Genomic DNA, 17,800 nt, shown 5'->3' with positions numbered 1-17,800 from the left:
GATGATGCCCAACTAAGAAATTTAGAACCAATAATGAATGAATAGATTGAATTTAGAACAAGATTCAGATAAAACCTTAGACTAGGCAAAAACTGTACACCTGGCAGATGTTCTTTAAGGGAAAGTGCAGGGTGTTGCATGCAGTTAGCAAAAAACAAACTGTAATACAAAACAGGAAACATTGAGCTTGAAGATGCTTCTTATGAAAAGACTTATGTGTTTATTTTAACAGAATTTACCTCTAATAGACAAGGTGGGGAAGAAATAAGAAGAGTCTAGTGACTACAGTGACCTTTGGTAACCATGGGGACAAAACACACACACTAGTCATCCACCTTCTTAAAGAGGTAAAACCATCTTTTAAACAAACGGCAGAACAAGCCCCTTCCTGTATTGCAAAATTAACAAACACCAGTCATAAAAGTAAAAAAAGACGCAAGGAAACATTCACTGATATGCTTGTCTAGTGGGATGATTGAACTTTAGCAGGATGGGTGTTGGGGAATTAGTCTCCTAAAGGCTCGTATTTATACCCTCATGTGAATTTTCATGATTGTGCCCGACTGCTGCTCTTTTCCTCTGGGATTCCTGTACCAGAGAGTCGGGAGACTCCGTACCCAACTAAAGTAATCATATTCCATTCAAGTAATCATCTACATTAAAAGGCGCTCAAGTGTCTTTACCTGCATCTGGTCTTGTAATGCTCTTTATTATTACAAGAGTAATAATTAATCTTTAAAACAGCAGAAACAGGGGGCATGCATGGAGCAAAGTGTTTGTGAGTTTACAGATATTTGTCCGTGAACTCTGTGTTGGTAAAATCCTTTCTGTATACAGTAAATGTGTGCCCATTTTATTTAAAAATGAAGGGCTGCAGGCTTCCACATTGCTAGTTGGTTAAGTGCTGTGTTCTGATTCATCCAGGCAGACGTACAGAAAAACATTAACTTTTCAAGGTGGAAAAGTATATAATCCAGAGTGGGATTGACGTTTTTTTTGGAATTTTCCTAACACTTCCAGAGTGCATCAGTGGTAAATGTCTGCATTCTTGTATGGTTCCTGAGCATGTGAATTTGAAGATAGCCCAAAAGAACAACAACGTTCAAAAGGTTACATTTAGCACAAGGAAATGAGACCAAAAAACATTTACCATATAAGGTGTCCTGCACAACTGAAGGTTTGCGGAATTTGCAAACCTTGCCAAAAAATATAACAACCAGGATGCGTTAGTTTCAAAACACAAATGGCAGATCTTGTAAATACTACACCTACAAACTTTGCCTGTTTTTCACATACTTGTTTTCTCATGTTGTTGCATACTATAATACAGGAACCACCTTATCAGACGGTGCAACACAAAAAGCTCTTATCAGCAAGTCTGTATACAATATCTAAACATTCAAAATGTTTCAAGTTGTTCCGCAGGAAGCCAGTGTTTTCAAGTGTCCATTCATGGTATGTGGGTCAAACTGAGTTCCAGTAAGACATTGAAACAGAAGACTTGCTCAACATATCTGTACTGTATTTGTTGACACAACTGAAAAATAAAGCTCTGCAGATTTAGGTAATCTGTCATGTTAATGTTTAACAGCAAGAACAACACAACCAGTACTGACTGCCTTAGGTGCAGTTGCTATAAAGATAGCAGAAGTAAAGCATGGTATCTGGAATATTGGTTATTTGTTTGCACAGAAATACTAGAGTTTGTTCCAAAACACTTTCTAAATGCCTCATTTCTAGGTGTCCTAAAGTTAGACACAGGTTCCTGATTAAGGTATGCAAACGTTTTTACGTTTAAGTAATGGTTCATCCATTAGTGTTTTTTATTTTCCTTATTTTCCCTACAACATGCTGTACATGCCAAGAGTACATCATCTTGCCCTAGATGAACAGTTTTAGCATCAGCATCAATTTCATCAGTGCAGTCACAAGAGAGACTTTTTTGTGTTGAACTTTTAAGAAAGTTCCCTGCTTGGATTTATGTTTCTGTTTACAGTAAATTATACCATACTGAACTGAAATATACTTATTAGTGCTCCCACTGTGAGACACACAGCATGGAGTTTTGCATTTTTCCTGGTTTGGACACCAGAATTAATCAAACTTCCAAAACCATACCCTTCAAGGTTATTTACAGTATCTTAAGCTTAAGGGTCGTATAACTCAACCTTAGAAGATCTAGAAACAAACATTTTATTTTTTTGAAATAGCTACAGTAGGTGCTCTAAGGCTTATGTACAAACTGTACTAGAGCCATTGAGTCACAGTGTGTCAGTACAAATGAACTACAGTACAGTAGGTGCAGTACGTCTGCTCAGTAGGCGCGCATTATGGTTAAGACCACTTAATCAGGCATTGATTGTGCACAGATGGAGTCTGCCAATAAATGCCAACCCTACTGAAAATTGAAGAACTCCTTGAAATCCAATTAAGCACGTGTAAGAACAGAAGATTACAAAAGAGAGGAACCATTCATCCTGTCTTGCTCATTTGGTGACTAGCAGCCTATTGATCAGAAGATCTTCTCCAGCATTTTTCTTGAAGGACGATGAGGTATCAGGTTCAATAGCATCACTAGAGAATTTGCTCCAGACCTCCACAAAACTTTGTTTAGAGAGGGACGTCCTGATTTTAGTTCTAAATGTGCACCTTTTGTTTTCCACGTGTCTTCATGCGCCCCTTACATTCCTCATTATTGTCCTAAAACAGACCACTGGTTTGACTGTCAACGTGCTTCAGGATTTTAAACAATTATATAAAATCATAGAATCCTCTGTTTAAGGCTAAAGCAAAGACGTTCCTGTCAAGCTGTCTTAAGGAATGTGTAAGACATCCGTGTGAAGTTAGATGATCCTGTCAGGAAGCTACTGTAGTTTTACAAAAACACTTCAAAAGAACTGCTTGGCATATTTACCTATTTACTCATTACAGTCATCTTCCTTTCCTGCTAATCCCTCTCTATTCCACGAGACTTTCATTTTACCATCTGATTATGTCCCTATTTAAATATTCACACAGGATGTTTTTTTTCCCAGGCCATATGAAATGTTTTTTGCTTCAGAAGCACAACCTAACCTGTTTAACAGCTTCCTGTATCAAATACACCAGTAATCCTAACTCTGACCCTCTGGAACCACTATTTACTAAGCACTAAATCATCAGTGCTAATTGATGTTGTTAATTGGTCTGCTTGCGTGTTTTGAATCTGGTTTAATTGTTTCAACTCTCAGTCCCTAACTTCCACACTGTTTCCAACAACTTCCATACATAGAACTAAGCGGTTTCTCCTCAACTCCTCAGCCCTGTTTTGTGTCTAAACAGCTCTTAATAGGTGTGAGATAAATTCACATCAAGTTTTTTGATGAACATACACAGGTGCAAAGGACAATGTATCATGGTTTTACTTCTTTCAGCTGGGGTAAAGATGGTTACATTTCAGGTTACACACCTGATTGAGGGCAGTTTTAAACCGCAGATACTTGCAGCATTGATAACAATTAATAATCCTATTTAACATTTTAACAGCTGAAGGCAATTCATTTTAAAAACAGATGCTCCACAAAGAAAATCGAAGTCAGCCTGCAAAAATGAAGTTAGCTTAAGGAAAAAAAAAGAGAAACAACTAAATAGACAAGTAGCCACCCAGAGCTAGAAAAGGAATAACTGTAGTAGGAATAATTGTAAGTAAGATGGTAAGTAGATGGTCAGGATGTAAGTAAAAATAGAGAGGACCTCTGCAATTTCACACATAACTGCAATCTGCACACTTTTGCAATTTTAACACAAGTTTTTAATGCTAGATATATCCTCATATAATTATGCAGCTCTCACAGTAAAATATTGTTTGCCTCAGTTTAGAAAACTACGGTTCTATATGGAATGAAAATAAAGCCAATATAAATAAAGTTAAAAACTGTGGGACATTTAAAAATTGCTTCCCATTTCCTTGTGTCCTGCAATTTATCACCCAAGCTAATAAAGATTTCATCTATCAAATTGTAATGGGGTGAAAGGGCTAATTACTTCAATGACTGCAGGTGGAAATGTTTTTAACCTTAATGATGCTCCAGGCATTTGCACTGTGTTTTCCTCTGAAAAAATATAAGCTATAGTGCAAGACAAAAGTCAGCAAAACCACGAAGAAAACCCTTCTGATTTATTTCAGAGGTAAATACTCAAGTTGGTTACATTCCTAAACATGCTGTTTTTTTGGAGAATAAATAGAACACAACCAGAAGATGAGTATTCCTTTAAAGGAGTGAGATGATAATGTTTTGTTTTTCAAAATGGCCTTGGGATATTTTTGAATGCAGTATGTAAAACAATCTAACACTGCTTCTGAACAAAACAGTGATACTTTGTGAATGTTCTTTGAAAGGTAACAAAGTAGTTAAATGCTGAGTTAATGGGTAAAACTTTAGTTAAAAACTAAAAAGGAAAAAACACATTTAAATCCAAAGATTTTCAAACCCTGCCTTATTACAGGGTCATAATGGGCAATAGCTGTCTGCCCTGTTTTTACCCAAACAGATTGCTGGATGTCTAAAGCAGTTAATCAATAATCAATAATATCCAAGCAAAGTTGGTGAATGAAGTGCATTGGGACACTTTGTGACCTGCTTTGTAAAGATCATTTAGGTATAAAACTGTCAGTTGAGCAGTAATATTAAATTATTACTTTCTTAGATTCTCTTGAAGAAATGATACTTTCTTAGCATTAAACCTTCTAGTATGAAACCTAGAAGTTACTATTATTATTTACAGAATATAATTCTTCAGAATTCTCCAAGACAATCTTTCCAAAGCCTGTGTTCTAGGGTGCAGATCTTTGACTAAGTGATCCTGGGGTTTATGGACGTTTTATAAATGCTCCTTCTGCCCCCCAAAAATTGTACTGAAGGTAAGAATTCATTGTGTTGAATTATTCATATTTTTCAAACAAACTGGTCTTGCTTGCTTCCGACGCTGCAAGTCATATTGAGTGACTGTTTGTCTTTCATTAAAACTTAAAATTTCACACTTCCTTTTTATTTGTGCTGTGTTGACTGAAACTACCAAGAGCTCCTTCCTTAACAGAAGTGTTGGGGGGGAGGGGGAAGGCTGAAAAATTCACCAAAATTACTCTAGGCACGATGAATACTGGAACAAAAGTTGTGTTTCTTTAGCTCATGGGGGTAAAAGTTTCTAATGAGCTGCACTACAGAGGCAGATGAATCTTATGAAACTATTTCCTCATTAAACATTTGTACTTTGATGTTCAGTGGGAGGTCATACCCACTGTTCATAAAAATTATAGCTCTGAACTGAAAGTCCTTTTAATAATTTCTGGACCTTGTAAAGGTGCCATGTTTATTGTGACTAATAATAACTAGATTACCACAGGTTAATGCTATCAGTGATATGAATACCTTTAGATATTGAAGACTCTCTTTATCCATTATTGAAGTGCAACATCCTCTGGGGTAATTCTTGGCATCCATTTAAATAAAGCAGGCCAGAAAATGGCAAATATCAAAAAAAGGGGCTGAATGATTCGCTTATTAAAATAGAGGGGAATATTTAGGGAAATCAGACTGAGAAAATCTGAAAAAGACTAATGTGGGTATCTTGATTACTGTCTCTTAGTAAGGTGGATCCTGACACTACTGTACGAGCTGCCTGATCTATATTTTCAGGGTCAGATAAAAGACTCAACCTACTGTTCCAACAACACTGCTTCCAGCAGAACAGTATTATTTTATTGGGGTTTTCCATCTAAGAAGGGAGGATTCAGGTGGGAAACCAACTTTTTTTTTTTTTAGCTTTTCACATTTGGCTAGTTCAAAATCTGAAATGGGAGCATCAGGGTAAATGCTATAAATCAACTCAGCCTTTCTATGTTTTTTTTTTTTCCTGAAGATTGCATGAATTATCTCTTGCCATGGCTGAGCTTGTTTTTACCTTGATTTTAAGTTGCTCACTCCTTGCATCGACAATGGAATACCTGGAGACCATAGTGGAATGTGAGGAACCGCTGGACGAGTCCTTCTTCCTGGTGGTGAAAAGACCTGGGCGGAAATCCTGTTCTGTGGTAAAGCACAGCACTCCTGGAAGGTCTCAGCTGACGGAGTTTACGATAAGCGCACTCGGTGAAAAAGGAGAAAACGGTGAATTCTTAGCAGCGTCGAAATCCAGACCGGATTTCTCCACCTTGGACCCCGCTGTGAATTCGAGGGGGGACACTCTTTCCACTATCCAGACCATTAAGGAGGAGGATGTTTCCATCGACAGCAGAGAGCCCGGGGAGAGCCAGGAGGAGCCCCAATGCACAGCTGCACCAACATGGGCGGAGGGCGGCTTAGGAAGGCCGCGTGACAGCGACCAAGCGTCGTCAACAGCAGCAGAACCCCCTGGAAAAACAGACGAAGTCTACGACAGAAGTTCAAGCACAGGTTTACATTCAACCACGGTACGAGTAATGACTGCTCATTCTAGAATAATGCTATCCAACACACTTTTTTACAAACCATTATAGGAACGTGTGTTGCATTTTTACTGAATACGCGGAGACTCGTTTTAAATTAAACTTAAACTGTGGTCATACTGTTCAATCCATTGCATTTTTTTCAACCACTATTTTAATGCCTTTCCCTGTCGCCAAATAAACAACACAAAATCACAATCTTTTTTCACAGCCTTTCATCTTTATCCTTCAGAATATTTGTTTTTTATTATATAATGTTACATGATATAATATTAAGGCAAATAAAGTATAAGTATCCAACGGGGTCATCTGCCTTTTAACAAACCTTTGGTAAAAGTGACTTGCAAAAGTCACTAAAAAATAAAAAATAGAAACCACAAGTCATTTCAGCTTCCATAACTGAATTGTTTAGAAATCAGCAAAACATAGTCAGATTATGTCCTGTATATATAACTTGGGATAAAATAAATAAAATATTGCAGATTCTGTACCTGGAATAATGCAAAGCTATGCATGTCATCCTATAAACTGAAATGCTAAAACTAGTTTTAAGCTCTAAACATTGTTTCGTAACTTAGAATGTTCTACTGAAACTAGTTTTATTACAATAGATGAGTGTACAGTAGTTACATTTACACCAAATTATCATCAAGTACCTCTCATATGGATCCGACAGATTGTTACATATATCCTTCAGATGTATTTATACATTGTTAAATCAAAAGGATTTAAGATTATGCCTTTTCTCGGTTTTCATATTCTAGAAGGCAAATGGGCTGAAATGGTCCCACACATCAAAGCCTAGTAATAATAAAGCATGCTTGAAAATGCCTTCATTTTTAAACACATTTTAAAGACTACAGTACTTGCAATTTATATTGTCTTTGCCCCTTGTCTATGTGCTGCTTCTTATTATGGGTGGTTTGTGTGCTGATTCACTCATTGAAAGCTCCACTTTACAGTTCTTTCAAGATACTTCCTTTGACAGCCAAAGGTGGTTAAACCTTCAGAGGAGAAAATCCAGAGCCAGAAAATCACAAAATGAGACATCGCTAACCCTCGGGGAACTAACCACCTCTTGGCACAGCGAGGTGTCAAGACTGGATACAATCCCATCAAAAGGAAAGAGTGATCAAACCAGCCAAAGAAGGAGAGACAGCAAAACAAAGAAACTGAAACTGAGAGAGGTATGTGCAATAAGCCGAAAGGTTTAGAGGGATGCCTTTGATCAGAATTATTAACACATAAGGAATGTTGATGTCAAGTAACCAACATACTGTATACTGTGCAACAATAAAAAAATGAAATTCAGTTTTTTTTAAAATTGTAAAATGACTAACTCCATTTTGTATCGTGTGCAATACTGTACATCAACATATTGTAATTCTGTCAGTTCTCCCTAATCACTCCGAGTAGAGTTCTGTACTGAATAGACTGCAGTGCTCTGTCTCTTCCATACGTTTGTGTCATACAGTACTTGCCAAAGTCCATTGGGATAGTCTGAGCAAAACCTTTATTCATTGCTAAAGAGAACCTGGCCTCTCAGCTGTTGAGTCCACCTGAGAAGACTAAATCCAGTCTACAACATGTTGACAGTACAGAAAAGTTAGCCACATCTTCAGCAGGGTGAATCTGTTTCTTTCCATGTTTTTCTTTCTCTGCGATTTGTCTCTGGGCTAGACATTTGACAGGTTAAATCACCTCGTTGCCTTTGCCCAATCAACTCTATCTCTAATGAGGTCATTTAGTGCTTATACAACACACTCAAGTGTCTCGCTCTCCGTTATGAATAATCATCACTACTTCACTTTCAAAAACCACTTTCGTCCAGCTCGTAGTCACAGTGGCGTAGAGCCTATAATAGGAATGAATAAGAAAATATTTTTTAATTTAAAAGTGTTTATTACCTAGAAAAGACTAAACTAATATAAAACATTTTGCCAGGATCAATAAATATGATTAAAAGTGTGGTGTAATAGTTTTTATTTGTTTCTTAGTATAAGAATATATATGTATATTATCCTAATGTATTAACTAATAGTCTAAGTATAATTTCTGTCATTTTGTAATTGGTGTATTGTCTTAGCAGTGAGAAGGAATGAAGTCAAATTCTTGTTTGAGAACAATCCCCCACTTCTGCCTCCTGTGCAGCCACCACCCAGACCAATGACCAACGAGCTGTGGCCAATGAGACTGAACTACAACGAATGTGCTCAACACCAGCACAACCATATGTGTAAACAAATCCACTCTGACGAGGTTTCTCAGTACTGTCGTTATTCTATTCTTATTTCCACAGCAACTGCGTGCTCAAGAATGGGTGATTCTCCAGATGATAGACATTGAGGAAGCAACTAAACACGAACTTACTATCGAGTAAACCGTCATTTTCGCATATATTGGAATCCATGTGGCATTTAAAAGCGCTTGTAGTAGGTGGCCTGTTTTATGGGTCAGTGTGTACTTTCCATGTGGTGTGACGAGTGCCAAAGGACATGCACTCTCCTGTGGATCCAGACATGTGGTCAATCTAATGACAAACAACACTTCCTTGCTGACTGCTATACCTCTCTCTGCCTCGGCAGGGCCCCTTGTTTTTCCAGGTTGGACCCTGACCTTGAGCTACTGTTTTGCTTTGATCTTACACAACTTAATGCTTCATGATGAGTTGGCAGTAATTAGAAAATGGAATGCAAAGAGTGAGCGGGTTTTACGCCCCTCTCTCTCTCTCTCTCTCTCTCTCTCTCTCTCTCTCTCTCTCTCTCTCTCTCTCTCTCTCTCTCTTGTTTTGTCTCTCCCTACGCAGGGAGTGACCATATTTTTAAAGAAACAGACTTGAAGCCCACAAAATAGAACTGAACAGAACTTGAATGAAGCAAATCTCTGCACCTCTCGGGGCCCGAGGCAGATGAGGATGTGGGAGACCAATGTAACCCAATAGCGCTATAGTAGAGCTCTAGTGGGTGTTTGTTTTATTACGTCCGTGTATATTAACCTGTTGTGCAAAGATGATCTTGAAAATAAAGGTGTAAAAAATCTCGAGTAATACAGTACATGCTACATTTTTACAGAGTGCTTTAATTTACTATTAAGGCATAAACAAAATAGAAAGCCCATGTTAGATGTCATGAATATTTTTTCAAAATGTGTATCGTGTATTTAAATACTTTCAGATATGCCTGCTGTTAATGTGTGGATTTTAGAGAATCGAATTAGGGAGTTAGATCTGGGAAAGGCAGTAAAAGTACTACGGTCACCTCAATAAGAAACTTTTAAATTATTATAAGTATTCTGACAGAATGATGTGGGTATGATTCTGTCAGCATTATTGTAAACTACTGACTCTGATTTTAGCATGCGATTGGTTTACGATACTTAACTGTCTTGTGTGATTGCGGTTCAGGGTCAGATTACCATCTCAGATGCCAAGCGGCGCACAAGAGCTTCTGGAAAGTAAGAGGCAATACATGTAAAACAGAGAACAGGAGGACTTGTTAAAATGTTAACACCAAGGGTCGTGAGAGTATGTAACAAGCTGCCCAGCCAATGTTTCAAAGTTGGTACCCTGCTTCCTTTCAAGCAACAGCTGGATGCAATTCTCAGATGCGCTAACTACTTACAAAGCTGAAAAGCTAGATGAGCTGAATGCCCTCCTCTCCTTTGAAAACTTCTTAGGATCTTAAAGCCCATCAAGCAACCTGCCACACATGAAGCCTGTCCGGTTGACACGGGGGGCTTGTACGTGTTTGAGAGCACATGGGAGTGATATCGTCACTTTAAGGCGCAATGGATGCACTGTGAACCCCAGATCCCAGTCTGATCCAGAGAGAACAGCACCCCTTACTGGTCCATCAACACCACACACATCAGCAGCCTGGTTTTTCAGAGATGTCTCCCATGCCAGGTACAGATTGTGCCCCGTCTTCCTTAGCTGCTGAGCCCTGACCAGTCCAGACTAAGAGGCGATAACACAGTGGCCAAATCAATGTTGAAATACATTATGTATACAGCAGGATGTTTTTTTTTTTTTCAGGTGGGTACTTTCAGTATTATAACTACAACTAGTAGTTTAACAATTAAAGAAAAGCAGCTGCATTCGGAAGGTTAAGCAGTGAAATCATCCTGGATAACTTTCTACACTGGTGTTTGCTTAAGATAAAAGTATGACTAACAAATACTACACCAGGAAATCAGTAATTAGGAGTCATGCACATTTCCCTCATTCCCCTCCTCCCCCCGGCCCGGCTTGTCCTCTCTCTGGTGGTCAAGGTCAGAGCGTAAAGAACATGCTGTCTCTACCTCACTTCCTTGCAATTCAGCTGTAAAACATATTGCTGTCACTAATTATGTGTGTAATGGACCTTAAAAGTCATTTAAATTCAGAATCAGGGAGGAAATTAACTTCACTTGATGCTCTTCCCTTGATGCTCTTGGAAAAGAAGTGCAAAGTTTTGTTTAAAACGTACAATTTTGTCACTGAACATAAAGACAGAATGTAAAAAAAAGCACTTGCTCAAGATGTTAATTCTTTCTATGTGACTATTTAAAAAAAAACACTTCTGTTGGAAATTGTAATGCAACCTATTTGTGATTCTGTAGAATATAAATAATTTGATAAGATTTTATTGTCCCCTGAGGGACATTTTTTATGAACACCCAGCACTCCTGTACATTTAAATAGAATGAAAAAAAAGAATAAAAGAAAAACATTGCACATCACTCTATTGCACATAACAACATGTAACATTTATAACACATCACAAAACATATTGCACTCAAGTGGGTTGTAAGAGTCAAAATTGTGTTTATCCCTGACATTTGTGTTGACAGCTTTAATGGATAGTGGAACACAGGAATGTTTGTATCCGTTTGACTTACATTTGGGAACCCTAAAACATTTGCCTGAAGGAAGAAGTTGAGATTCAGAGTTGAGGATGTGGGAATTATCTGATATACTTTTTACTGCCTGTTTGATTATGGATTTCTCAAAGATTGTCTACAGGGAGGGGTGCTGTTTCATTCCCATGACCTTCAAAGCTGTCTGGATGAGGCAGGTAATTTGCGATTTTAGAATCTGATAAATTATCAAACTTTGAAAATTACAAAATTACTAAATTACCAAATTTGTGCGATTGAGCTTGCAGTTATTTTTAGTATTTTGACAATACGATGATTAATAATAGTGTTGCGGAATCGGATCTACAATATAAACATCCAGTGAAGTTTCAAATGTCATTGGATAATGTGTTCATTTCTTCAGTCAAGTTCTAATAATGATGAAACAAAGTGATAAATATAGCCTGCTTAGTACTTTGGCTTTAACTGACCTAGCTGAGGAAACGAGTGCTGGCTGGAGATCAGTGCTGTCATATCCCACCAAAAGAATCCCTGAACCGAGTTGGTTCGGTTTTGGTTTCACTGTAACCAAGCGGAACATGCATGTAACAAATGAAGAGCATGTATGATGCAGGCTTAAGCTGGTTTGAACTAGTAGTTTCAGATATGTAGTGTCTGAGAAGGAGCGATGCTGCAGGTGACAAAACCCGAGTCAGCGAATAGGTGGGAGCCAGTTAACAGCTACTGTAGCAGCAGTAGCAGGACCAGCTAGCATGGGATTGGAAATCTGTGGCAGGGCGCAGAATTAACTGCAGTGACAGGAAGAGCAGATCGATGAGGAAGCAGGAAGAGGGCTACCAGTCAGCATGCAGCAGCAGCACTGGCTAGTCTGAGATTCTCTGTGGTGGGGAGGGTATGATACCGCAGTGGTCCGGAAGATGAGCTTGATGCGGAAAACAAAAGAGAGGTGCCGCTCGCAGATGTTCAGGTATCAGAACTTTTCTGAGCTGAACCCCGAAAGATCAGGAATAGCAGTTATCTACGCGGCGGGAAGCTTTTGGGAGGTGGAGGCGTCAAGGGCTGACACCAACCTGTTGGACACCAGGTGAAAAAGGGGAGTAAAGGGGGTTAAATGATGGGGGGGGAACCCAGCACTGTAGTTTTCTAGGCCTGAGTTCTAGGGACAGCATGGGGGTGAACAGAACCACTTCCACCCGGAGGGGCGGAGTGTGAGTCAGTGACTCTGTAGTAGGGCTAAGAGCACTGAATTTACACAGTTACAGAAATTACATCACACCCTCGGGTTTTTCTGATACACGGGACGTGGATTTTGGCCACAGCAGAGCATGAAACTGGCTAGGGAGCAGTGTCCACTAGCGACAGTGACCACATACCAGCAAGGGCGGAGTGCAGCATTACTCCTACCAGGCAATGACACACATGAGGCCTCCATTATTTTGTTGATTCCATTCACAGGTTTCTGTGCAGCACTTTTTAAGGGGTCCTTGTCCCGTCCTCCTTTTCTTGCCTTTCTTACATCATCTGGACTACAGAGAGCCAACAGGATAAAACTGTTGCTCTGCGGAAGCAGACACCATAATTAATGGGAATAAAAATAATTACATACTGTATATACACACCAAGCACAGCTTAAAAACTCCTACGGCCCAGCTACCACATTCTACGGGTTCACTTACAAGAGGAAAACTCGCAGAACTCTAAAACAATGCACAATGAATGAAAACTCACACCCCATATGACCTACAGGAAGAGGAAGAACATCAAGAATATAATAAAACAGGCAGCTCTCCAAAGTTAGAATTCATAAAGGAAAATCCCCTATAGAACAATTCATAATAAAATCCCTCTTTCCTGATTTTTTTGTAGCACCTTACTGAATGAGGATTGGGGCATGTAAGTTTCTGAGCACCGAAAAGCAGCTTTGAAGGTGTCTGGATATCAGAGAAACACTCCTTTGGCACAGAGATTTTGATATTTTTCCATCTCATTGCACATGGTTCCTGCTCACAGGTCTTACAATATGATTGTATAAGAACATGAAAATGATAGAACTTTTGTAGCTCTCCTAGTTCTACTCCAATTTAATATTTAGTGAAACGTACAGTTTGTGTCAGGTACAGTGAAGATTCAGTGTGATGTTATAATGAGCAGTCTGAAGTAGTTCAAGTAGGTAGCTGCGTTGGCATGCGTAGGCTGCAATGGAACAAGTAAAGGTTTATTCCCTGCTGAAAGGATACGAAAGAAACACAACGTTTCTGCTGTGGAGCTTTCTTCAGGTGTCCCGGGCAGTCTGTCAAAGATGTTTAAGAGCTCCAAGACCAAATAAAGCAGTTCAAACAGGTGCGAGTAAGCACTGACTAAACATGCATGTGTTCGTTTGGTCTTGAATATAATACTGTCTCTACTTATTTCTATTTCAAAATTGACTTCCACCTAGAAACGCACTCGATGGAATTTGACGTCGACACCGCTTATTTTTCCACAATGAAACATCTAAGAGCGAAGTCATTTCCTTCAGTTGTTTGTTGTTTCTCCGAGAAGAAAAGTACTGTCCGTTCCAAAGTAAATACTAACGCCCCTCATACGTTGCAATCAAACACCCTGTCGACCGGATCTGCGTAAACACATCAGAAGACGATGGAATAGTACGCCTTACCTTAAGAAATAATTAATACAAGCAATGCGTCAAACATTAACATTCCCCGGAGGACAAACTTCTGCATAAATAGCACTGTGCGCGGATGACACTACTTAGTTTCCAAAAGACTTCAGAAGACGCAAGTTGCTCGTTTTATTCGTGCATCGTTTATTGTGATGAGTGGATTATCTCCGAAGTGCTTCTGGGTGGCAGCAGTCGGACTTGGCTTCGTGACCCTGGCTGGGGGCTCGCCCCTGAGCCAGGCGCCTGAGCCCATTCGCTGCGCCCCCTGCACCCCCGAGCGGCAGCTCGCCTGCCCCGCGGTCGCGCCGGACTGCGAGGAGGTGCTCCGGGAGCCGGGCTGCGGGTGCTGCCCGGCCTGCGCCCTGAAGAAGGACGAGCCCTGCGGGGTGTACACGGCCCGCTGCGGCTCGGGCTTGCGGTGTCACCCCCGTGAAGGCGACGCGCGGCCCCTGCACTCTCTGATCACGGGGAGGGCTGTGTGCATGGAGCTCTCCGAAGCGGCACTGATCCAGGCGCCCGAGGCTACAGGTGCGACACTCCAGCAGAGCAGATCTGCCAACAGGCTTTGTCCCGTATTTGACCCTCAATTGGGCAATGCAGTTGTTTTAGGAAAGCAATAACGCTGGGTGCAACATAATGTTGTTATTGGTTGGGTTTTTTCGTTTGTTTGTTTCGCATTGAATCCTGTGCCAAAGTTGGTTTGGTGGTTTGGCGTCTGATATTCGTTTTAGATTGTAATGCGTCTGCCACACACAAAAAAAGCGTGACCTGCCTATTTTGAAGTACAGCAGTAAAGATGTATTATTATTATTATTATTGTTATTATTAATAATAATAATATTATTGTTGTTGTTATTATTATTATTCACAGAGCACAAGGAGTCAGAAAACGGAAAGACTAAGAACACCGCAGCGTCACCGGATCAGGTCTCCCTTCCCTATCGCCTGGGCCTGGTCACAAACAGCAAGCCCTTCGACCCCAGGAGCGCCGCAGAAGCCCAGGAGAGCATGAAAGCCAAGGCCAATGTCATCCGGAAGAAAGTGGCAGATCAGGTGATTGATAAGCGCAGAAAGCAATAAAATAGAACTGCCTGTATCACTGACGAATATCCACCAGGTGGAGCCCACGATTCACAACTTGGTTTTTGTTCGGGGTCTTTGTCTCAATTATTCAACCATTCAATTATTTAAGTATCTGACACATCTCACCAGGTCTAGAATGGACTCTGCTAAATTACTGTACCTCGAACTTGGATAACAATATTAAATATTAACAGGTATTTCATTTAAGCCAGGAATTTTATATCAGCTCGGTGAGAGCGCAATGTGGAAGAGGCCCAGGGCAGGCAAAGAGTTAGATTTTAATAACCCTGATATAAGGCGCTGAAGTTTCTTGGTTAAGAATTTGTAAGAATTTTGCCCACTCTGTCGAAATTGATTGCATACCAGTAGTGAAAATCTTTTATTTTAAATTAAATTTTGCAATTTCCCTCACAGGATCAATAAAGTATCCATCTAAATTAAATTAATTCACTCAAACAGGTTTAAACTCCCTTGCTCTGGTAAATAAGTTTTCAATAAAATAAGATGAGGTTTAACTAAAGTAACTTACTTATTACTAACGTAACATTTGTATTACTTTTACAGTTGATAATGGTGTCTACACTCAAAACAACATCTGTTTATTGTTTGAATAGAACTGAAAATTCTTATCTCTCATCTTCTGTGTTTTTTTAGGGCCCATGCCAAACTGAACTACAGAGAGCCCTTGAAAAAATTGCAAAATCCCAGCAAAAGATGGGGGAAAAGTTTACCAAGTTCTACCTCCCTAACTGTGACAGACATGGATTCTATAACGTTAAACAGGTGAGCAGCATCTGTAATACTCAATGCGTAACAGTGAAGAGGCAATGAATTTCCCTCCTGACACTGAAGAAAGGCACTGAGGGGAGAAGTGATCACAATATTGAGAGTGTTGAAGTGAAAATTGCCAACAGTAGTGTTTTTTTAGCATCTCTTCATCCAAGAGAGTGCAGTTCTTGATTTAACTTAAATGGTTTAAGGCTTGGAATAGATTACTAAGATTAGTCATTTTATTTAAAAAAATACAGTGTCTATTCTTTGCCATCTGTTTATCTTCTGTATGAGAATTACTCAGGTAAGATTCTCAGGATACCAGCTGGCTAGTTTTGACCAAAAGAGATAATGTCCTTATAGACAGCTCTTCTTGTGTTTTTTCAACATGACCAAGAAATGGACGAAGGCCAATAAGTCTCATCCAAATGGCTTACAAAAAACAGAACTTGAAAGAGAATCTTTTTTTTTCCATTTTGCAGAAAAACCTAGAGATATGAAGGGCCATTTTCAATTCGGCAAATAAATTCTGATTTTGCCAGTCTCCCGGAATGTGTGCTTTTGAACATGTAATTATTAGTAGTGAAACACATGAACAAGACTTCACTTGCTCTGATCTGGGCAGGCCTAGAGATTGCACTATGAGCTGAGTGGTCTGAATGCAGTGTTTACATTTCGGATGGGATTGCAGTGTTATCTTACACAGCTAGATGGATCCTAAGCTTTCCGTTCATGTTCTGTATTTTTTTTTAATTACAGTGCGAGACATCCCTGGAAAGTCAGATGGGAAAGTGTTGGTGTGTCACCCCTTGGAATGGGAAAAAAATCCCAGGATCAACAGAACTCCCAGGCGATGCTGAATGTCAGCATTACTTGTCCTTGCGTGGACAGGAGCATGCTAGTTAAGGCACACTTGTTATCACTTTATTCTTAAAGTGGTTTATTTATTGTTCTTAATATTATATTTCAGCTCAGGTACACTGACAGTGATTGTAAAGCTGAGTTCCAGAAAATGCAATTCATGGTAACATTTCATAAAAACTGGAATAGAAGAGTTGTATAATGTATAGTACTATTTAAACATATAGCACTATTTATTGTTTTTTGTTGTGCTTGTTAGCATAAGTTTTTTTTCTTGTTTTTAATGTGTATATAAGCTTAACATTATTTAATCAGTGTAAATAGAAATGCATTGTAAATAACTGGAATCCTCCATCATTACAATTACCTCAACCAAGCTTTTTCAGGGCTTTACATGTTATATTTTGTCTTTTTTAAAGATAATAACAATACCAGGAACTGTTAAAACACGTTAAACTGCCTAAAACTATTCATTCAGTTGTTAACTGTTTCTTTACTTTTGGCAATAAAATGTTTTTTTCTTCATTGTCTATCAAATGTTAGTTATGGTACTTTGGACATTTTAAGAATCTTCTGTAAACAGAAAGAAACACTGCAGAGATGCAATCATTTGTATGATGAATAATGCAGATTATGAAGAACCTAACTCCACAATTTTTTAATCAAAATGAATAAACTGCCACTGGTGTAACAGTGTGTGTGTTCAATTTGTTAGTTTATCTAGTCTGAAAGAAGACTGGTGGTAAAATGGAATGATTTTCGTATCAGATATATGAGAAGTCTAATCTTAGGAAAGCAGCCCTGACCAAATGTTAATGTGTGATGCCAAAGTCATTGAAAGGAAACCTTAGATAACCATGTTGTGGTATGATGCAATCAAACCTTGTGGATAATAATAATAGATATCACCATTCCATTTTTTCCTCCATTTACAAATGTCTCTAATGTCGAATCTAACTTTTTTTGTTTTATATTTTTAATAGACAGGCACACAATGAAGTGCTGTTGCATAAGACATTCATGGTGATCGATTTCAAACCTAGGATAGATTGTAAAATATTTAAATACCGCTGCTTTGAACTGTTAATAACCCAAGTGAAGTG

The 17,800-nt window shown here is 39.1% G+C and overlaps 2 protein-coding genes across 3 annotated transcripts; both read left to right on the top strand.

Annotated features, from left to right (window-relative positions):
* Positions 1-4,096: 4,096 nt before the first annotated feature.
* Positions 4,097-9,509, top strand: LOC148657606 (uncharacterized). Of its 2 annotated transcripts, XM_088644057.1 has the most exons (4): positions 4,097-4,167; positions 5,953-6,448; positions 7,426-7,650; positions 8,763-9,509. In XM_088644057.1, the coding sequence occupies exons 2-4, from the start codon at positions 5,975-5,977 to the stop codon at positions 8,841-8,843; spliced, it is 780 nt and encodes a 259-aa protein (XP_088500183.1). In that variant the 5' UTR covers positions 4,097-4,167; positions 5,953-5,974; the 3' UTR covers positions 8,844-9,509. The 2 variants fall into 2 exon arrangements, with proteins under 2 accessions (XP_088500183.1, XP_088500182.1); XM_088644056.1 differs by lacking the exon at positions 4,097-4,167 and having other exon boundaries at positions 5,805-6,448.
* Positions 9,510-13,940: 4,431 nt separating this feature from the next.
* Positions 13,941-17,388, top strand: igfbp1a (insulin-like growth factor binding protein 1a). Its single transcript, XM_088644055.1, has 4 exons — positions 13,941-14,510; positions 14,854-15,035; positions 15,720-15,848; positions 16,596-17,388. The coding sequence occupies exons 1-4, from the start codon at positions 14,135-14,137 to the stop codon at positions 16,740-16,742; spliced, it is 834 nt and encodes a 277-aa protein (XP_088500181.1). The 5' UTR covers positions 13,941-14,134; the 3' UTR covers positions 16,743-17,388.
* Positions 17,389-17,800: the final 412 nt, after the last annotated feature.

Source organism: Lepisosteus platostomus, chromosome 8 (genome assembly GCF_059453375.1).
Source record: "Lepisosteus platostomus isolate fLepPlt1 chromosome 8, fLepPlt1.hap1, whole genome shotgun sequence".
In the NCBI taxonomy this organism is placed as follows: Eukaryota; Metazoa; Chordata; class Actinopteri; order Semionotiformes; family Lepisosteidae; genus Lepisosteus; species Lepisosteus platostomus.
The sequence above is the reverse complement of the archived record's forward strand: the minus strand, read 5'-3'. Positions and strand labels throughout refer to the sequence as shown.